The sequence below is a fragment of the Geotrypetes seraphini genome, chromosome 1 (assembly GCF_902459505.1).
Source record: "Geotrypetes seraphini chromosome 1, aGeoSer1.1, whole genome shotgun sequence".
In the NCBI taxonomy this organism is placed as follows: domain Eukaryota; kingdom Metazoa; phylum Chordata; class Amphibia; order Gymnophiona; family Dermophiidae; genus Geotrypetes; species Geotrypetes seraphini.
The window spans coordinates 165,101,150-165,124,784 of NC_047084.1; the positions used below are offsets into that span (position 1 = coordinate 165,101,150).

The following is a 23,635-nucleotide window of genomic DNA, read 5'->3' on the forward strand; positions in this document are numbered from 1 at the left end:
TTTTACACTAAGGTCCCCTTTTACTAAACTGCAATAGAGTTTTTTAGCGCAGGGAGCCTATGAGCATCGAGAGCAGCGCTGGGCATTCAGCGCAGCTCCCTGCGCTCTAAAAACTGCTATCGTGGTTTAGTAAAAAGGGAGGGGGGTATATTTGTCTATTTTTGTATGGTTGTTACTGAGGTGATAGTGCATAGAGTCATCTGCTTTGACATCTTTGAAAAACCCTGGAATAGGAATGATAATTAACATTTTCTATGCGTACAGTGTGCGTTGTGTTTTTTTTAAATTTTATTGTTGGTAGATCATTTTGAATTGGTCATTTTAAAAGTAGCTCGCAAGCCCAAAAAGTGTGGGCACCCCTGCTCTAGGTGTTCCGATTTCCAGTTCAAAAGATGAATAAGATGTACAGTGAACTTCCATTCGCATACAAATTAAACATTCATAAGTAACAATGTGAACAAAGCAATGAATCAAACAGATAGATTATCATAAAGAGTGCAAGGAAAAAAAAGAAAAGGAAAGGTATTCTGATTTCCATAGTCCATATGTGAATCTTACTCCTGCATTTTGATATGATAGCAACATTTTAGAGCAAAGAACTAGTGTTATATTACAGTAGTTTAATTGAGATAGGATTAAAGATTGTACTAAGATTCAGAAAGCCTCTGTTCCAAAGTATTTTCTGATGAATCTTAGCTTTCTCATCACAAGGAAAGATTTTATCGACTTTACATGGCTCTTCATGGATAGGTGGTTATCAATTTCTACTCCTAAGATTCAGGATTATAGTTCTAATGGAAACTCTGTGTCATCTACTATAATCTTTGGAGAGTAGCATGGGTCAATTGAGGGTCTTAAGCCAAAGGAATTTGGCATTGTTCTTATTTAGTTTGACACTAGTACAAAACCAATGGAAAAGTCCTCAAAAGTTGCAAACCAAACTGGAACAAAAGGACTTTAAAACACAACTGTCACAGATAAATGTATAATTTACAAAGAGGTGGAAAGATCTCATATGCCTGCACTGATGAATAACAATGGTTAAATCAGCTACTTTCATTGATCTTACACACCTCACTACTTTTTACTTGTCAATTAATTTCAAAGTACTCATTATAAGCAACTTGTAACTACAAAATCGGCACTTATCTTATGGTGTTGGCCGATGGCCTGACGGGACCCGTTTCACCAATTTTTTGGCTTCTTCGGGGGTCTATATTCATACTATAAGACATAAGTGCATAGAAATTAATTACAAAAAAGGGGGGAATAAACAGTGAGGTGTGTAAGATCAATAAAATATACCTTGACCTGCTAGTAGCTGATTTAACCATTGTTATTCATCAGTGCAGGCATCTGAGATCTTTCCACCTCTTTGCAAATTACACATTTGTCTGTGACAGCTGTGTTTGAAAGTCCTTTTGTTCTAGTTTGGCTTATTTAATTTGAGACAGTGGGCTGAGGTCCAGTTTTATATTATTTGGACACATTTTTTGATAGTGGTGAGGATGTTGGTTAATGCAGTCATTACAGGTAGCATATTTGTTATGTTATTTGCATAGGTGAACTGTTTTATTCATGCAAGGTCTAGGTTGGCTTCCAAGGATTGCATTAGAAGGTTGAACACTGATGATGAAAATGGGGATCCTTGGGTGTCCCCGCTGGGAGGCTGCCAGCTGTCAAAGTTCACCATCCTTACGTACAGCATAGTGCTGAGTGGTTAGGAAGCCTTAGAACCAGGAGAGGATTGGGCAACTAAATCCAAAATCACTGAAGATCTTAGACATTTGATCAAATTCTATTAGGTCAAATGTGTTGCTTAGGTCGAATTGGATTATGATTACACTGTGACCCTTGCTTAGTAGTTCTTTGCTGTTATGTTACTAGTGCTATGACCACCGTCTTGATGCTGTGATTTTTCCTGAATCCTGATTGTGAAACATATGGGTATTTAAGTGTTGTAAGTAGCATTCAAGTTGTTCTGTGACATATCCTTTCATCATTTTGACAAATAGGGGGATGGAAGTTACTAGAATATAACTGTTCACATCAGAAGGGCTGAGTTTTGGGTTCTTGGGAATGGACATTAAGATAATTCCTCCTCCTGATTTGGGGAAAAGGCCGGCTTTTAGGTGATAGTTAAGTCATTGGGTTATTTTGCCTATGGTTGTTGGGGCAACTGCTTTGTTCAGGTAAGGTAGGCAGGTGTTGAGGCTTCACTATGCTTTGGAGTATTTTAGGAGAAGCCATTTTGTATTTTTGAATTTAATCTCTTCAAAATCGTTACAAGATCTGTCTTCTGATATTTCCATAGGTTGTTTTGTTGTGGTGGGTCTAGCTGGCCTGGTTGTGGGTAGCTGGTCTTGTGTGGATTGAATCTTAAAATAGTTAGTTCTGAGGCTGTTGAAATAGAGGGATTGTCGGCCTTTTCTGATCTTGTTTGTGTTGGTTAGGTTATCTAATATTAAGAACAATTTGCTGATTTTAAGATTATCTTCTGTGCTGAACTGTTTAGAGTAGTACTCTTTCTTCTTTTGCATCAGTAGTGATTTATATCCTATGATTTTCTGGCGCAACTTAGACTTATTTTCTGGTGAGGGATGTGTACACCAGAAATGCATACTGAACTGAGGATGGCAGAGGCTGTGTTCACATCAGGCACCTACAATTCAGGTTAAAAAAATACAATATTTGGTTTTATACTTGTAAAACATTTACATACTTCTGCTCAATCTATATTGGGATACCAGTCCTGAATTTTATTTTGAGTTTTCTTTCCTTTACTCAGTTATTTTTCATCTGTTTAGATAAAAGCAACCTTTTCCACCCTGCACTTTTCAAACAAAAACCTTTTATCTCTATTTTTGTTCTGAGCTGCATCTACAACAGAAAGTCTCCAGTGATCTGCATCAACCAGATCATCAACGGACATTGGGATAAGAAACTATAAAACGAGGAAACCATAACTATAATCTGTGAGTTGAAGTTCCTGTATTTAACATAAATTATCTATAAATTTCTGCTATTCTGCTGAAGCTCACTCTGCATTAAAACTTTCAAATAATTTCACAGGAGTGAACATAGTCATTTAATTTAATCTCCAGTAAACAGAAGTGCCTTAGAAGATATTAGATGCTGGAATTTAGAAACTATTTTATCTTGTTTCAAGAAACTATTTCAGCATGTTTACCAAGAAAACTAAAGTTTGTGAAAACCAACTTTTGAAATCCTGTGGAAAGCATTTTCTTCTGATCACATTCCAGAGGGTCGTTCAACAACCTACACGTGAAAAGGGCTATCAGTTAGATCTACTCACCAACTCCATGTCAGCAAAAAGCACACCCTTTGCTGGGAACCGCGCTGCAGTTTTTCAAGCGGCCAAACTAAATTCATGGCTCGCCCAAATTATACTTGACACCTCTTCATACCTCCACTTTAGAAAAAAGCTCAAAACTCTACTTTTCAACGGACCAAATCCTTAACGCTCCCCTCTTCCACCTTAACCTTTCCCCTTCTCCACATTAGAAAACAGATCAAAACCCTTCTTTGCAAAAGACCAAACCCTTAACGCTCCCCTTCCCCCCTCCTCAACGCTCCTCACCTCTTCCTTTACTTTTCCGCCTGCCCCCTTCTAAGATTGTTGCTCCCCCCCCTTTCCATCTAATATGCTTTGTTCCCCCCTTCTCTTAAACTCAATTGTATTCTATTACAGCACACACTGTATGTACTCCGTATTTAGCCCTTCCCTCACCTAAATTGTTAATGTAAACGAGTTTGACCCTACGATTGCCTTATTATGTTCTTCTTTTTTTTTTTCAATCACACTGTATATAATTCATCTATCTGTTGTGAACCGCCTTGAACTCCCTGGGTATGGTGGTATACAAAATAAATTATTATTATTATTATTATTATTAAACATTTATAATCCATCTACTTCCTAAGTGGAGTACAAGAAGAAATATACAATAAAACCTCAAAAGACCACACTACCGAATAACAAAATAACCACAACCACACCTCTCCTGTACTACTTCCTAAGTGAATATATAAAAAAAATCAATCAAAAAAATGCTGGTACAAAAGAATGGAATTTTAAGAGCTTCTTAATTAAATTGTGCAGGTACTCCAAAATATTCACAATATTCCTGGCAGTGCATTCCATAAAAGTGGACCAGCCACTGAAAAGGCAACAGCACAAATTTCAGCACACCTTATCATAACCACGGAGGAAGAGGAAAATGGTGCCAGAGTTCAAAAAGGCATAGGATGAACACAAAGAATCTCTAATCAGAAAATAATGGTAAACAGTATATTGAAGAACTAAGGCCAGTAATGGGCAGACTTGCACGGTCTGTGTCCCCTATATGGCCATTCAGTTGAGGATGGGCTGGGGAGGGCCTCGACAGCTGGGATAGTTTAGATGAGCTGGAGTGAGCTTTGACGGAGACTCCAGTAGATGGAACTTAAGCACAGTACTGGGTAGAGCTCTGGGTTTCTGGTCCAGAAATATCTAAGAAAAAGGACAATTTGAATTAAATAATTTATAGAGCATGTACAATTGAGCAGACCGGATGGATCATTCAAGTCTTTATCTGCTGTTATTTACTATGTTACTACCTAGAATTTAATTCCCTATTCAAAGTACAGTCAAACCTCGGTTTGTGAGTAACGTGGTTTGCGAGTGTTTTGCAAGACGAGCAAAACACTCGAGCAAACTTTAACTCACAAAACAAGCGTTGACTCGATCAACGAGTGCGTCCACCCTGGGAACTGACTTTTCACCCCCCGCGGCCCACCCCCAAACCCTTACCTCCAGCAGACACCGGCACCAGCAAACAGCATGCACCAACCCACGCTGGCACCAGCGCCTTGCAATCTACTCCTGACATTGCTGCCTGGATGTCCTTGGGTGGGGAGTTGTGCAAAGGTTCCGCCCTCTAGCCCTGGTTGGCGGAGGGCGGGCAGGACAGAAGGCATCTCGGTTCCTTCTGCTACTTCATAGAGGCGGTGCTGCCTGGATGTCCTTGGGCGGGGAGAGTTGTGCAAAGGTCTGCCCTCTAGTCCCGATTGGCGGAGGGTGGGCAGGACAGAAGGCATCTCGGTTCCTTCTGCAACTTTGTAGAGGCAGGGAGGAGCTTATGCAGGAAGTGGAAGCAAAAGGGGGTGGAACTTGGCCAAGGGAATGCTGCGTTCTGGCTCTGGAACGCCAGCCCCCTCCCCCCCCACGCTATACCGCCTCGCTTTCTTCAGCCCTGTCCTCTCACTGACACCCCGCTACTATCTCTTCTGTGCAGAGTTGCCAATGCCGGTGAAAGGTGATCAGAGCAGAACTGGGCCATGAGGTGAGAGACCAGCAATAGTATTAGTGGTAGCGGGAAACCGGAACGAGACGGGCCCGTGAAGTGGGACCGGAACCTTGAGGTGATGCTGGAATTTTAACACTCGTGGAGCGGCTAGGGGCTGAGAGGCAGCCTGTACAGAGGAGCAGGCCTTGAGGTGAGAGCGGGACCTGTTAACAATCCCACCAGGGCTAGGATGAGAAAAGGGAAAGATGGTCTGTGGGGATGGAAAGAAGGGAGTACATATGTTGGGTTGGAGAGGGGAGAAGGAGAAATGCCAAAACAGGGAGTAGGAGAAGTGTTGGACCACAAGAACACATAGGCCTGTTTTTGGGATGTGGAACGAATCATCCGAGTTTCTATTACTCCCTATGGGGAAACTTGCTTTGATAAATGAGCATGTTTCTGGAACGAATTATGCTTGCAAACCAAGGTACCATTGTATCTTGATCAGATCACCTACTCTAATTCTAGAAAGAGATATCAAAAACCATATTCTGGAATGAGATATCAAAAACCAAACTGACCCCCTGAGTAGCTTCTTATTATAGACATAAAATAGTCTCTGAATTATACTGGGCCAATCAGAGCCTCAGGCCCCTGGATGGGAAGGCCCATTTTGGAAGAGACAGACCAACTGGCCAGAGGGAGTTGGCATCCCTCCGGTCAGCCATCTAATTAACAGTACAGGAGAGAGGGGTCAGAGGCAGGAGGGGGTGTTGTGATGCAGCAGGAGAGAATGGGCATCTCTCTCGCTGCTGGGGGGATTCCCTTGGCAGTGGGAGTGGGCATCTCTCTCGCTGCAGGGGTGTGTGCGTTGTGTGGCAGCGGGAGAGAGTGGGCATCTCTCCCAATGCTGGGGGGGAGAATCACTTCTCAAAACGGCTTTTCTAGCTGTTTCCAACACTGCCATGCCAGAGTTTTAAACAGTGCTGTCACTGTACTGGCACCCCTGGAACAGTCGCTAACTTGTGACACCAAAATCCGACACCGCTCTTGGAGAATGGCTCGGCGATTTTTAAGAATCCACTGGAGTGCTCATTTTAATGTTGAAGAGCTCATTTGCATGTCAGTGACAGAGACTGCTAGAAACCTCACTAAAAACAGAAATAAGCCATTTTGATAATCTGTCACTAAAATGCGTACAGACTAAACTGTCGGAAAACAGTTTAGCGATGGTGTTAAAGTTCTGAGAATATGGGCCTGAGATCTCCCAGAGAGAGGAGGGAGGAGCCGGGTGAGAACACAGCTAGTTTTGAATGGCAGTGAGGACAGCACCAGAGCAGAGGAGCCGTTAGAAGATTATCCCATGGAGGAAGAAAGCCCTGTGAAAAGCTTTGAGTTTGACCCTGGAATGGAATGGGATAATGCACCTGTCCCAGAGCTGCTATGGACTTGAGCTGAAATCTAAAGAAGGTCAGACCTTTCTAATCTGAACATTTTTGCTATAGCCCAGGGAGCAGTTTGTCTGTCTGTTTGGGAGGGGATCTAAAGACTGAATGAAAAGTTGTTGCCTTGCTTTTTTGGAGATTATGAACAAGTTTTGTTTTGCTTGCTACTACTGTGATGTTTGAACAGAAAAGAGACTTTGCTTAAGAGCGCTAACATTATTCCACAGCCTGGGGAACAACAAGGAAGTGGCTGTACTGTGTGTCAGAGTAAAGCACTACAGTTTTGGGTGGGCGGGTTTGTTATCATTTGGGACAGCTCACCCAGTCCAGGCTGGTGGTATTTAGGCTCTGAACCTAGCACAAGGCAAGAGAATTGTTTGTGGAAATAAAAGGGAAAAGTTTGGTTTTTTTTTCTTTCCTGTTCCATATTGTAAGGGAGACAACTGTGGGGATAGGGCTAAGGACTGTTACTGTGAAAAGAATTTATTTTTCTGGACTTTGTTTTCTTTTGGGGTCAAAATCCCAGATGGGGAGGGGGGATTTGTGAATCAATCGAGTTCACTGGATTTGCAAATTGTGTGCGCTGTGGACTTTAAGTTTGAGCTGCACAAACCAGGAGATTCCTGACATAATTGAGAACTGGCTAGAGTGCAGCCTTAATAAAAGAAAAGCAATTATTTTCCATAAAGATTGTGTTTTTTTTTCCTTTGTTCACCCTTTTGACCATTGGTACCTTAAGAAATGCCAAGCAGTGTGCATAGGAGGCACTGAATCATACAAGGATTAAGGTCACACGTATAATTGCTCAGTCGGACAGGGGCCTACACTGGTTCATAAGGGTCCAGCTAGGTGTTCCTGCCATAATATTCATTAGGGATATACTGGAAACCCAACTGGCAGGTAATCCCCCAGAATAGGGTTGGGAGCCGCTGTTCTAGAGGTTAATACTACTGTGTTTAAGGTGCTAAATGATTCTACCTCTGTTGGGAATGCTGTTGGCCTAAGATTATATCAGCCCTCAAGGACTCTGAGATCTGTTAATCAGCTAAGTTGGATATACTGTTTTTGCAAACTGTAAGGCTGGAGCAATATCAGACATCAATTTTTTATAATGGGCCCTAAAACCTGAAATGCATTACCTAATGAATTAAGACTGACACATAGTTTGAAATTTCAGAGTTTAAAAGAGGTTTGAAGACACTGTTGTATCAGCAAATGTATGGTACTTAATATACTGAGATATAATTGCAGAGAATATACCTAGGATAACAGCTATTTGAGTGATAAGTAGTGTATGTTGATTTTATTGTGAATGTATTTTTGTAATTTATTTATTTAATTTGTTTTATATCCCGTCCTCCCCAACAAGCTCAGAAAGGGTTACAGGTTCACATACATAAAATAGTAAAAGTGGGTTACAAGTTGATGTACACATAATACAGTTTCTTCATCCTAATTTAATATATAGTTGACGTACATATAATACAGATTGCTCAGCCTAAATTAACATATGCAGAGTGATTCAGATCCCTGAGATTCTGTTTTTCAATGCTGAGGAGCAAGACATTTTATCATACAGGTAGTTGGTGAAGGGAGTTAGGTAAAGAGGTAAGATTTTATTGTTTTCCTAAAGTTCAGATTACCTTCGAGGATCTGATCTGTGAGGCAGATGATTCCAGCTGCTTGGTAAGAAATGAGAGTAGGACCGGCATCTGGCGCTCTGGAGTGGAGCAACCGAGCTCCATGTTGTGTAAAGACTTGAATGTTAGTATCAAGCCCTTAAAGATGCACTGTTTGGCTATGGGCAACCAGTGGGTTGACGATAGGGCTTGAGAGGTTCTTTAGTAGTCTAATTGCTGTGTTTTGTACACATTGAAGACACTGCTGAATTTTTGCTGTTAGTCCGATGAATAGTGTGTTGCGGTAGTCCATGTGGGAGAGGAAGGCGGCATAGAGAAGTTCGGTAAAATCAGGTTTGGAGAAGTAGTTTCTTATTTTCCAATAGGCAAATCTTGGCTTGTATCAGCAGTGCTTTGATAATGACTGAGGTCTTTTTCTCCACTGAAGAGGGTGGATTTTTGACATGTTTATGATTATCACTTTATTAAGTATTTTTCTATCAGGTGTGGGAATTCCCGCATATGTCCCATAAACCAGGTTACTTACCTGAAGCAGGTATTCTCTGTGGACAGTTAGATACAAGTCTTCACAGCATAGGTGACCTCACTGACAGATCATATGTGGAAAGCTTCTCCTGCTTAGAATATACTTGAAACTTTTGAGTTGCTCCACTGCATATGCTCACTTCCTGCCTGTCACAGTAATGCAGGACCACCTCAATCTATAGGCTCAGCTTGAGAAGATGTCCTTGGGAGGTAGACTGGTATGTGAGGACATATCTCTGCTGTACATGGAAAACACCTGCTAGAAGTATCTTGGTTTTATTTGAGGACAAGCAGGATAGCAAGTCTTCACAGCATGGGATTCCCTAGCTACAGGCTGTCTTTTAGACAGAAAATGGGAAAATAATAAGGCCCTGCTACAGGCAAATATAAACATATTTTTCATGGCAACTAGTAATTTTCAGTTTTATTTCTTTTTTTAAGGCAGCCTGGCAGAAAATGAGCCTTGAGGAATAGAATTGGATTAAAATCCTCAAAGAGATGCTAGAGGATTCACTGGACAAATGCACTATTGTATTGGGAATCCTCTCAAAACAGTAGTAGACTGTGTATGTATAAGCAGATATCCATTTTGCAGCTTTTCTCTATGGAGGCTGAACTCAAGTTGGCTACTGTGATAGATATGACAGTAGAAGCTATAACATGACCCTCAAGAGTGAAACCTGTTTGAGCATAAGAAGAGCAAATGCTATCTGCTAGCCAATTAAATAGCACGGGCTTGTAATTGCAGTCCCTACCCTATTTGGATCAAAAGAAACAAAAGGTTGGGTAGATTTTCTAAGGGATTCAGTCTGTTCTAAACAGCAGGCAATGTGAGGATGAGGAAAAAAATGTTGGCAAATGATAGACTGGTTAAAATAGAAATCTAATACTGCCTTATAAAAAAATAACTTGAAATGAATGTGCAGAACCACTTTGTTCCAGAACTTAGTGTAAGGTAGATTAGTTACTAGAGCATGGAGTTCACTGACTCTATGTGCTACTCAGCGTTACCCAAAAGTGAGATTTTCCAACTTAAGTAGTTCAATTTACAGGAATCAAAAGGAGATTTCATCTACTTTATTAATATTACATTGAGATTCCATGACACTAAGGGAGGAATAATTGGAAACTTCAAGAGAAACAAGTCCTACATTAAAACAATCAACTAATGGTTGCACAGATATCAGTTTCTCTTCTACATGTTTGCAATAAGTACCAACTGCAGTAAGGTTTTTAAAATGGACTCAGACAGATTTAGAAGGCATTCAAGCAGTTTGTGTGTGGGATAGAATAATGAGACTATGGCCATTCCATTATACTAGAGGGCAAATTTCTTTCATTTAAATTTATAAGACCTAGTGCAATCTCTCCTGAAAGCTAGCAATACTTGTGAAATGCTATCAGGAAGTTCAAAAAAGCTACTTTTAAATTTTCAACAACCAAACTATGAGAGCAAGAGACTCAATGTTGGGATGCAACAGAATCTCTTGAGCTTGCATGTTCTCCAATTTTATGGGTGTTATGGAAATTTCCAGAAGACGAGGGGATTATATTTGCCTGTACCAATGTGGTGTGTTTCTGAGTTTCAGTACAGTTTTTGCCATCAGTGAAATCGGAGGATAAGCATTTAGAGGACCATTGTCCCTCCAACCAAAACTAGTTCCTATACTAAAGCAGGTGGTCATCCAGGACAGGGTAGGGAACCACTTCTAGAGGGTATTACTACTAATCTTTAAGGCGCTAAATGATTCTACCTCTGTTGTGATTGCTGCTGGTCTGAGATTATATCAGCCCTCAAGGACTCTGAGATCTGCTAATCAGGCTAAGTTGGATGTTCCATCTGTGCAAACTGTAAGGCTGGAGCAATATCGGTCATCGATGTTTACCATGTAGCCCAACATTCTCCTCATGTTCCATGCCGACGTCTGGTGACTCTTCTGGATGTCTAACACTATGGAAACAAAACTGGTGATCCTTGCTTATGCAGAAAGGCTTTTGCTTCAGTTACGTTCAAGGAACTTAAATGAGACCAAGGCAGTATATAGCATTGGTAGTGGCATTTTCCTATGATAAATCTGAGATACACACATATAGAGAGACATCCCAGTTACAGGAGGCAAGGATCCTTTAAGTTCAGAGAACATATCCAGTCGACCCATTGGACAAAAAATATTAGGATGTCCAGGGACTCTATCCTGAACTTTTATCTTACTAAAACCTTGTTCAGGGCCTTTAGATCTAAGAGGGGCTGGAATCCCTCATCCATTTTGTTAACAGTTAATACCTGGAGTAAAATTCCTGCCTTCTTTCCCATAGTGGATCAGATTCAAACACGTTTGCATCTAAGAGAAAAAAGAGCTGAGAACTTGCCCTTGGACACTTGAAGGGTAATTTGGTTGTGTTTTCAATAGATGCAGATGGCATCCTTAGAAACAGAGAAAAATGAAGGCAAATAAAAACCATATGGCCTATCTAGTTTGCCTATATCTGCCAGACAGAAAGCTATGTTTAACTAAATAATTTCAAAAAGATACAACTAATTCAAACACAATGTTGATTCACAATGGTGACACTTTATACTTAGAAGAAAAAGACCTCAGTCCCCCCACCCCAGCATCTAACTGTTGAAAGACACCAATATTTGGAGTTTAAGGATATTATCATGGGCCAAAAAACCTCTGTGACAAAAATAAAGTGGTTAAGTCTTTTTTTTCTCTTTTTTAGCACCAAAAATGTTTCTACACCATTATTTAATTTGCTTGTAGAAACACTAACATTAGTCCATTTTAAATCAAACTAACACTTTCTTTCTCTTTCTTTTCAAAAGAGATGCAGCAAAGCATTATACTTTCTCACAAGGATGCAGCAAAGCACTTAACTTTCTTCTGATGGTGGCTGATCCATTTCACTCTAACAGTTTCTTAAGGGGAAGTGCTTTACATCATGCTGCCAATATGCTGCAAAATCTCTTGTTCAAAATGTGACCTTCAAGCAAAAAAAATAAAAATAATAATTTTTAAACACCATTTGATACACATTATGTTGTATCAAAAAAACTTGCACTGTAATTATGACAAATTGCAACCTGTTAACTGTATATTATGTAGATTAATCTGTAACCCATTCTGAGCTCTTTGGGGAAAGCTGGATAGAAAACAAATTAAATAAATAAATGTTAAACATTACTCACTTCTTTTCCCATCTTATCATTTGTACTGTGAATGATTGCTGAAAAATAGCATTCCCTTTTAATAAAAATGCCGTCAGCAGTTTCTCCAATCAGAGAGCTTCAATGCTTCCATTCTTTCCTCATAGGGCTATACTCACAATGACATCACAGGCTTTTCAGGGAAAACATTCCATTTAAACAGATACTCACATAAAAGCGCTCCATTCTATGTAATTATTTAAACCAATAGGCTCCCAAGATTTTAATTTATAAATCCAGCGTTGTTCTCTTTGCAGGAACATCTTGGAATGATTTCCTCTTTTGTTATTAATAATGATGTCAATGATTAAGCATCTCAATTGACCAAAATGGTGCCTCAATTCTTTCTCTTTTTAAATTAGACCAATATTCATTTAATCTGATCTTGAAGCATCTAATAGTCTCCATCCATAAACCTTGTTGCATGTATAATCAAACATACAAAATTTACTGTTGCAATTACTAAAATGTTTAAATCATATTTTTTACCATCAACTGGATTTATGAATGTGATTGCTTGTATAGTGAAAGCACAGTTTTACAACTGCCACACTTGAAATGTCCCATAATTCCATGTGATTGTTGTACATGATTCATTCTTAAAACAGAAGGGCTTAGAATTTCTTTTACATTTTTCCACATGAATAAGCTGTCCTCAACCTCGTGTTTATAAACCTCACGTGTCTGAACACTATTCCAATCTTTTTTTTTAACTATTCTGTCCACAATTGGACTAGCATTGGTATACTGAGTAATAAATGTAAATGTGTTATCATTCGATGATGTTTTAACATGTGGAGTCAATAAATGCTCTCAGTCGTTACATTTGGCTCTGATGCATACTCGTTTTAGATCTTTGAGCTATATCCTCTAGTTGAGAGCCCACTCCACAACATTTTTGATTGCTGTTTGAAATCTCGACTATTGCTACAAATGTGACGAAACCACAATTGAAAATATGGAAGACTTTATTTGCATTGTCTTGGATGGCAATAGATGAATGTAAAACTGTGTCTATCTGTGGTTTTCTTATAAACTTTGGTTTTAAAATATTCCTTCAATTATTCAGTGTTTACATCTAAAAAAAAAAAAAAGAGTTTTTAAAGGAATAACAACATGTAAACTGAATGTTGTTATTACAAGTATTTAACCATCCAAAAAATAAAATAAATTCATCTACACAGGCACTCCATTTTAAAACAAAAACAAAAACTCATCATTGCTGAATCAGGAAAGAATTCTGTCAACGAATGGAGAACAAAATAAAAATCCAATCATTTATAAATTTGTTCATAAAAAGGCAAGCTATGGACGGTGCAAATATAGCATCCATAGCTCCTCCAGAAAGCCATATATATAAATTATCTAAAAAATAAAAAAAAATCCCTTTCATAACAATTCGAGTTAAATGCATCAAAATCAGTGGGCACCAAATGTGGTCTCAAATATGCTTCCAATGTCTCTCTGATGACAGCCAGAATCTCATCTTGAGATATACAACAATGTAATATCCAATGTGACCATTAAAAACAGTTCCTCCAAAGAAATAATATTTTGTAGGATGTTTAAAAAAACATAAATAGTGTCTTTGATGTATGATGGATGCTTTTCAACTGAATCTCTTAAAAAGACATCCACATAGGTTGATAAAGGTTTTAGAAGAGATCCTCATGAATAAATTATCAGATGGCCATGAAGTTTTAAGTTTTTATTTACCTTGGCTAACCTTTAGAAAAAAAATGAGAATAGTAGGATGTGGCACAATCAAAAATTTAAATTCACGCATTGTAAAAAAATCCTCTGAAAATCTAGTGATGTCATCGTGAGTATAGGCCTAGGAGATGAGTGGAAGCACTGAAGCTCTCTGATTAGAGAAAGAGCCAACTGCATTCTTGAAATGGCATTCTTTAAGGGAATATATAGCAAAAGAAACTCGGATATGTGAAATATCAATAATGTAATGTGCCACACTTTCACAAAAAATGTATTAATGTCATAAATAAGTGTAGGCAGTGCTGCTTTAGTTCAAGGGGGTGTATGTTTCACAAAACGGAGGAAAAAGCCTCAGGTAAATACCCTCCCACCACCACAATGGTGGAAAAAGGTGGTTGGGTGGTAATCTTCATTGGCAGAAAACCTCCATTGCACTCCCTGTTAAATAAACTAACTTATTTTCAACTATTCTTTAAGGGAATGTCATTTTTCAGCAGTCATTCACAGTAAGAACGATAAGATGAGAAGAGACATGAGTAATGTTTTTTAACATAATTGCCTTTAGCATTATTATAATAGTTTGAACAAAGGGTATTGCACCATATTGGCTTCATGATGTAATAAACCACTTTCCATAAAGAAGCTGTTAAGAGTGAAACAGATCGGTCACCATCAGGAGAAGGTTAAATGCATTGCTGCATCCTTGTGAGAAAGTTTAATGCTCTGCTGCATCTCTTATGAAAAGAAAGAGAAAAAAAGTATTAGTTTGATTTAAAATGGACTATCGTAATGTTAGTGTTTCTACAAGCAAATTAAATAATGGTGTAAAACATTTTTAGTGGTAAAAAAGAAAGAAAAACAAATTAAAAAAAAGATTTAACCACTTTATTTTTGTTACAGAAGTTTTTTGACTCTTGATAATACCCTTAAACCCTGAAGATTGATGTCTTTCAATGGCTAGACACTGGGGTCTTTTTTCCTCTGTGTATAACGCATCACCATTGTGAATCAGCACTGTGTTTGGATTAGTTCTATCTAGTCTGCCTAACCATGCGAACTACTATCCCCTCCTCTCTTTTAAAAATCCAATGTACTTGTCCCAAGTTTTCTTGAATTTAGATGCCCTCTTTGTCTACACCACCTCCACCAGGAGGCAATTCCAAGCATTCACCACCCTTTCTGTGAAAAAATATTTTCTGAGGTTACTTCTGAATCTATCCCTTTTCATTTTCATCTATGCCCCCTCATTCTAGAGGGAGGATAGGGTACAGAACCTGGAAGGGAGGAAGGGTGCAGAGACTGGTAGGATAGGGAAGTGAGTGAGTGAAGGGCTGGATGCAGAGGCTGGCTGAGCAGCAAAGAGGGAACAGGGTGCAGAGCCTGGCAAGGCACTGTACTTGAATATTAACCCCCCTCGATTTATATTTGAATCAACCTTTTTTGGAGAAAAATGTCACCTCGGTTTATATTCAGGTCTATACGGGTCACATGGATTGACACTGTCTGAGACAAGATGCTGCTGGGCTTGATGATCCTTTGGTGTGACCCTAGTCGGGTATATCTTATATTCTTACTTCCTTTTGTCTCCTTGGCCTTGTTTAGTAAATTATTTATTAAATTATTGAAGTTCTGTTATTTTATAAAAGATTTGAATTTTTGAGCTCAATGTCCAGCACTGATTAATTGAACTGAGTTTTAAAAAAAGTGGAGTTGCTTTTTGTTTGTCTTAATTGTTCAGGTCATTTTTTTTTTTTTTTTTCCAAATAATTCTCTGTGGTACTTGCAAGCCATACTAGTGGACCTGCAAGCTGATTTTCAAAGGAAAACTCCTGTTCTCCTTTGTGAGCATCAGGGCCTTGAGAAAAAAAAGTAAGGAGAACTATGGATTGATTGATGTTTAAAGCTGATACAAGCTTTGGTAAAAACTTATAGCCTGATATTCTAAATATCTAGGTGACTAAGAATTAGATGCCTTTATCTGGTTTATTCAAACCAATTTCCTGAACTGCACTTTAGGAGCATTAATTCACAAGGTATGTCAATGTGATTTACCATACACGGGCTTTGCCCATGACCTGTCACAGAAATGTGTATGATTTGTCTAAGGTTTTGCTGTGGTGAAATATACTCATGGAGCACAATATAGCTCAGTGTTACAGGGAAAGAGAGGAAAACAAAAATTTGGATAACATGAATATAATTCACTGGATTTTCCAGTTAGGCTTCACAATAGAGTTTTGATTATTCAGTCCTAAATTATCTGATATTCCGGATTATCTGACAATCAGATAATCTAGGCTCTACCCTCTCCCTCTCTCCAGTACAGGATTAGAACCTCCTCCATACCTCCCCCTGACACCACACTCAACACATCCCTTTCTCGCTCCAAACAGCAACAGAAGCAGCAGCAACCCTCCCGGACCTCCTCCCACTCATTGTTCCTGTTCATACTGGCTTCAGTATGACTGCAATGACTTCTAGAAGCAGTCTTGCACGACCACAGATAGAGCTCAAGGCAGCCATTTTGAAAGTACAGTTGGCATGGGCAGGAGTGATTGGAGATCACTTTTGCCCTGATTACACTCTCGACCACTAGGACTTATAAGGTAGGCCTGAGAGGGACTCAGGGACAGGTGGGTCCGGTGGATGGATGGAGTCTGAGAAGGGGAGTAGGGGGGGGCGGCGGCGGCTGCTGCTGCTCCTGTTCAAAGAAAAGGGAAGGAGGGATGCTCCGACTGTGGTGGGTAGGGGAGGAAATTGCATGCACTGTTTTAATATACTGTGAAGTCTGTATTATTTCACAGTTTTTGTTATCTGACCACCTGCCAGTCCCGTTTGTGTCAGATAATTGAGACTCTACTGTATTCAATGCCTTGCTGTACCTGTAACTTTACATTGCATATAATTGTAGATTAGTTAGTAATGTTTACAGATTCATTCAAATAGGATAGGAAACAATACTAACCAGCCATCTTTCGTACACCTCCAGTGCTTTTTTTTCTTTCTCTTCTTTCTCTGTTTTTTCTCGTTCTTGTCGTAGCTTCTCTTGTAGCTTTTCTCTTTTTCTTTGCTTCAGAGCATCTTCCTTTTTTTCATTCCTTGAGTTTGGAAAAAATAAAATGATGATAATTTTTCTGCACAAAGTAAGAAACTGGATATTCCTATTTTGATATCTAAGTTACTTTTAAACATTTTGTCAATTTTAAATGTTCTTTTTTACAAATCAGTTCTACCGAACCTTGTATGGATTACTGCTCATATGAAACATAATACTCAGTGAAGCAGGAACTATATAAAGATTTACAGTCTTCAATGGTCTAATCCTTATTGGTTAGCCTACCAAAAATTCTAATCCAATTTTATACAATAGTCTGTAACTTCTGTGGTCTAATTGATATGGATAATTTATATAAATAGCAACTAAATATCATCACAATCTGCATTATTTAAGCCCCACTCCCCTAATGCTCCTAGTCCATCCTCCTGATTTCCAAATAAATTTTAGTCATACGTTGACTTATATGACCAAATTTATATGTAACAAATGTTGGCAGATAAAGAACTGCATGGCCCATCCAGTCTGCCCAACCAGGTGGCCAGAGTTGTAGCTGGCACTCTGCATAGGTTTCTTCATGATCAAACTCTGACATACTTAATTATTTTCTCTCCCTACCAATTCTGGGGCACAAACCGTAGAGGTCTGCCTGGCTTCAGTCCTACTTCCCAACTACTGGAATAGCTGACAAAGTCTATTAACCCCAAACTGGATCCTAATCTGCCTTTGTCATTTATGGGGTGCAGACCATAGAAGTCTGTACGGTACTTGTCTCACTTCCTAAACTTTGCCATCATAGTTAATTTCAGCAATGAGGTCATTTAAGATTTGCTTTAATTGGATTCCATCCTTTTTCTACAGAGATCCTTGTCTTTACCTACTTATTTTTATTTTCATAACCTCCCTCAGGAGGGCATTCTGAGCATCCGCCACCCTTTCTGTGAAAAAGTATTTCCTGACATTGATCCTAAGTTTCCCACCCTGCACCTTCATAGAAACATAGAAACACGATGGCAGAAAAAGGCCAATACCCCATCCAGTCTGCCCATCCGCAGTAACTATTATCTCTTCCTCTCTCTCTAAGAGATCCCAAGTGCCTGTCCCACGCTTTCTTGAAACTCGACTCATTCGCATTTACGCCACGTAGATATTTAAATGTCTCTATCATATCTCCCCTTTCCCGCCTATCCTCCAAAGTATATGCCTTATAATGAAGACTACGCACCATTTTAGTAGCCTTCCTCTGGGCTGACTACATCCTTTTTATATCTTTTTGAAGGTGCGGCCTCCAGAATTGTACACAATATTCTAAATGAGGTCTCACCAGAATCTTATAGAGGGGCATCAATACCTCCTTTTTCCTAATGGCCATATCTCTTCATATGCACCATCTTTCTATCTTTCACCATCACCTTTTCAACCTGTTTGGCCAACTTAAGATCATCACATTCAATCACACTCAAGTCCCACTCTTCTGCTGTGTACATAAGTTCTTCACCCCCTAAACAGCCCAAATGCATGACCTTACATTTCTTAGCATTAAATTTTAGCTGCCGAATTTCAGACCATTCTTCAAGCTTCACTAGGTATTTCCTCATGTAATTCACACTATCCGGGTGTCTACTGTATTGCAGATTTTAGTATTTCATCCACAAAGAGGTAAATCTTACCTGACAATCCTTCAGCAATATCGCTTATAAAAATGTTAAAAAGAACAGGTCCAAGAATGGAACCTTGAGGCACACCACTGGAAACATCCCTTTCCTCAGAGTGATCTCCATTGATTACTACCCTCTGTCGTCTTCCACTCAACCAGTATCTGACCCAGCCCATCACTTTGGGGCCCATCCTGAGGGCACTCAGTTTATTTATTAGACATCTGTGTGGAACACTGTCAAAGGCTTTGCTAAAATCTAAATACACCACATCTAGCGCACTCCCTCTATTCAATTCTCTGGTCATCCAGTCAAAGAAATTGATCAGATTTGTCTGACAATACCTACCTGTAGTGAATCTTGTTGCCTCCGGTCCTGTAATCCACCGGATTCCAGAAACTTTATCATTCTCTGTTTTAAAAGCGTTTCCATTAATTTGCTTACCACAGAAGTCAGACTTACTGGCCTGTAATTCCCTACTTCTTCCTTACTTCCGCTTTTGTGTAGATAGACCACATCCGCCCTTCTCCAGTCCTCCGGTACAATTCCCAACTCTAGAGAAGCATTGAAAAGGTCAGTCAGCGGAGCCACCAGAACTTCCCTACGTTCCTTCAGCATCCTTGGATGTACACTATCCGACCCCATCGCTTTGTCTACCTTTAATTTAGCTAGCTCCTCATGAACACAACCCTCTGAAAATCGATCAGGGCCTACCACTACGCCATCCCTATTTGTGTTTGCTTTCTGTGGTCCCGCTCCCGGTGTTTCAGCCGTGAACACAGAACAGAAATATTTGTTAAGCAATTCAGCCTTTCCTTTATCAGCTTCTACATATTTCTCTTCTTCACTTTTGAGTCTCACAATGCCACTTTTGCACTTCTTCCTATCACTGATATATCTAAAAAATATTTTGTCTCCCAGTTTTACAGCATTAGTTATTATTTTCTTCCGTTTGCATCTTTGCTTTCCTGACTATATGACCAGCCTCTCTTAACTTTTCCAGATATTTTTGCCTGTCTTCCTCTTTCTGTGATCTTTTGTTGTTTATGAAAGCTAACCTCTTATGTCTTACCTTCTCAGCTACTACTTTTGAGAACCAAAGCGACCTTCTTTTCCTCTTACTTTTACTTTCCTCAACCCATGAAGTTTTACCACTTCCCCATCTTTGAAAAAGACTGTTTTCTATATTAATACCTCTTAAGTATTTAAATGTTACTAATATGCTTTTGTGGTATTTATAAGGCTATAATATACTAAGACACGAGTTAAGAGAATTCTTTTTTAGGGAACAGAAATAATTGGGGCATGGGTACAGAATGGGCATATAGAGTATAACAAGATTTGAGATACTTGAAGTCAAGTGTTTATGCAATGATTCAAATGGTACAGATAATGCAAAATCAATACATACAACACACATCAATGAATTGTGGTGTAGACGCATAAAGAGTATAAGCAGTTAGCTTGGGACCACTTACCACTTTCTTATGAGGCAGTAAATGCCGCTATGCTAACTGCTAATGTAACTCTTAATGCATGATCTGCAAAGGAAAAAGCACAGTTACTTACCGTAACAGGTGTTATCCAGGGACAGCAGGCAGCTATTCTCACATATGGGTGATGTCATCGATGGAACCCCGATGCGGAAGCCTTACAAGCAGACTTGCTTGTAGAAACTAGAAGTTTCGAGTCAGCTGCACCACGCATGTGCAAATGCTTTCCCGCCCAGCACAGGGTGCGTCTCCTCAGTTCAGATAGCTAGCAGAGAAGCCAACCAGGGGAGGTGGATGGGTTGTGAGAATAGCTGCCTGCTGTCCCTGGATAACACCTGTTACAGTAAGTAACTGTGCTTTATCCCAGGACAAGCAGGCAGCCTATTCTCACATATGGGTGACCTCCAAGCTAACAAGAATGGGATGATGGGAGTGTGGGCAATTTAGGGGAATACATTTTGTAATACTGTCTGGCCAAAATGGCCATCCTGTCTGAAGAAAACATCCAGACAATAGTGAGAAGTGAAAGTATGAACCGAGGACCAAGTGGCAGCTTTACAAATTTCCTCAATAGGTGTAGATCTGAGGAAAGCTACAGAAGCTGCCATTGCTCTGATCTTATGTGCTGTGACTCTATTCTATAGGGGTAATCCAGCCTGGGCATAGCAGAAGGAGATACAAGCAGCCATCCAGTTGAAGATGGTACGCTTAGAGATTGGATGTCCCAACTTGTTTGGATCGAAGGAGACAAAAAGTTGGAGCAGTTCTGTGTGGTTTGGTGCGTTCCAAATAGAAGGCCAAAGCACGTTTACAGTCCAGAGTATGAAGAGCTGATTTTCCAGAATGAGAATGAGGCTTTGGAAAGAACACTGGAAGAACAATGGATTGGTTGAGATGAAATTCCGAAACCAGTTAGGGAGGAATTTAGGATGGGTACGGAGGACCACCTTGTCATGATGGAACATAGTGAAAGGTGGATCAGCAACTAAAGCTTGCAGCTCACTGACTCTTCGAGCAGAAGTGAGGGCAATGAGAAATACCACTTTCCAAGTGAGATACTTCAGATGAGCTGTAGACATTGGTTCAAATGGAAGCTTCATCAATTGAGCAAGAAAAACATTGAGGTCCCAAACCACTGGAGGCGGTTTGAGAGGAGGTTTGATATTGAAAAGTCCTTTCATGAATCTGGAAACCACTGGATGAGTAGAGAGGGGTTTCCCTTCAATAGGCTGATGGAAAGCAGCAATTGCACTGAGATGGACTCGGATCGATGTAGACTTGAGGCCAGAGGTGGATAAGTGCAAAAGATAATCCAAAACAGAAGATAAAGAGGAAACTTGAGGCTCCTTATCGTGAGAGATGCACCATGTAGAAAATCAAGTCCATTTTTGGTAGTAGCATTGTCTAGTGGCAAGCTTTCAAGAAGCCTCTACAATGTCTCTTACAAGTTGAGAAAACTGAAGAGGAATTATGTTGAGAGGTACTAAGCTGTCAGGTGTAAAGACTGCAGGTTGGGATGAAGTAGAGATCCTTGACTCTGTGTAAGCAGAGACGGAAAAATTGGTAGAAGGTATGGTTCCCTGCTGCTGAGTTGAAGTAGAAGGGAGTACCAAGGTTGTCTCGGCCTCCGAGGAGCAATCAGAATCATGGTGCCATGGTCATTCTTCAGCTTTACAAGTCTTGAGAATGAGAGGGAATGGAGGGAATGCATACAGGAAGAGATTTGTCCATTCCAGAAGAAAAGCATCTGCCTCGAGGCGATGAGAATATATCCTGGAGCAGAACTGAGGCAGTTTGTGGTTTTGGGGAGCTGCAAAGAAATCTATCTGAGGTGTTCCCCACTGTGAAAAAATGTGATGAAGAGGCGAGGAATGGAGTGTCCATTCATGAGGTTGCAGAAGACAACTCAAGTTGTCCGCCAAGCATGCTTTAAGTTTCGGCAATAAGTCATGGTAACTGAAAAATTTAATGCAGTTTTCAGTTGAAAATTCATCTTTAAAAGCTTTAATATCTTTATAAATTTATACATGTGATTTATTTGCCTACATTTATCAGCTTAATTTATGAGGCTAGTGCTAAAAATCATTTCCAAGATCCTACTTTTTCTCCACCTTAAATCTGCCTCTAAATGCTCCTAAATTGAAGAGTTTAGTGAAATTCTGAGTATAAATTTAGGCACTCAATAAATTTTCAAAGCACCTTTCACAGGTCTTCCACTAAACCATCTCTCTCCCCTTCAATCCATTCAAAATTCTGCTGCACAACTTATATTTTGCCATTGTTGTTATGCTCATGTTACCCCTCTCAAGTCACTTCATTGACTCCCTATCTATTTCCGCATACAGTTCAAACTCCTCATATTGACTTACAAGTGATTTACTCTGCAGCTCCTCAATATCTCTCCTCTTATCGCTCCTTAAACTCCTCCCCAGAAACTCTATTCATTGGGTAAGTCTCTCTTATCTGTACCCTTCTCCTCTACTGCCACTCCAGACTTCATCCCTTCTATCTTACCTCATCGTATGCCTGGAACAGACTGCCTGAGTCAGTACTTCAAGCTCCGTCTCTGGCAGTATGCAAATCTAAGTTAAAGCCTACTTTTTCGAGGCTGCTTTTAACTCCTAACTCCAAATTTACTTTTGAATTACCCACGACTGTTTTATCATTCCCTCTGTAAGAAATTCCTTAGCCCCTATTTGCCCTGTTTGTCTGTTTTAATTAGATTTAAGCTCTATTGAGCAGGGGTTGACTCTTATATACATTTAGCAGTGCTATAGAAATGATAAAAAGCAGTATATCTAAACAGACGCTACTGTAAAAGACACTGAGGGGTATTTTTGATAGGATGTCTAAGTCTGACTTTGGATGTTTCCTGCAAGACACCCAAAGTCTGAGGTGGAGAAACAGCCATTTTAAAAACCAGCAACACCGCAAGATGTCCACATTTTTTTTGTTGAAAATTGCCTACTTAGACATCATTGCCTCCAGGACGTCCAACTTTATTCACCATTTTCAATCACAAAATTGTCCAAATTCAAAATGTCTAAATCCAGACCATTTAGATGTAGGAGGGTCCAGCATTGTAATGGACTGGACACATAAACATACCAATAGAGCAATGGGGCACCTTAGAGGGCACTGCTGTGAATTTCACATACAGGGTGCTAGATGTACATCTCACCATATATCCCTTCTAATGTATGGTGAGCCTTCCAAACCCATCCCAAAGCTCTTTGGTTTTTGGCCAGGTACTAGTGACCTGGATTAGCTACCGTGAGAACAGATAAATGGGCTTGATGGACCAGTGGTCTAATCTAGTAAGGTTATTCTTATACTATCCCAACCTGTCTACCACCCCAATAGCTCTTATGGCTGCAGGTGACACCTATATAGTAGTTTGGCAGGGTTTTTGTGGCCTCACACTTTCCACCACAAATGTAGTGGTTAGAGTGTCTTATGGGCCTGGTTTCTCCTCTCTATGGCTCACTAGCCCATTCATCAGGCTACTTAAGACACCTGTATGATGCTCTACTAGGATTTCCCATACCAGATACTGCTATTCTAAACACAGGCATGTATTGCTTCAATCAGGTTTTTTGGGGGGTGGGAAGGG

General features: G+C 39.8%; 1 protein-coding gene across 9 annotated transcripts in view; it reads right to left on the reverse strand.

Moving 5' to 3' along the window:
• The window catches only part of MAP9 (microtubule associated protein 9), a 208,716-nt gene that overhangs the window by 7,838 nt on the left and 177,243 nt on the right, over positions 1-23,635 (reverse strand). For 8 of the 9 annotated variants that reach the window (XM_033941213.1, XM_033941203.1, XM_033941260.1 and 5 more), the window contains one exon: positions 16,785-16,917. In XM_033941213.1, coding sequence (XP_033797104.1) covers positions 16,785-16,917 — 133 coding nt within the window. Of the gene's footprint in view, positions 1-11,787; positions 11,884-16,784; positions 16,918-23,635 lie in introns of those variants that run through there. The other variant, XM_033941249.1, reaches the window with a different exon arrangement.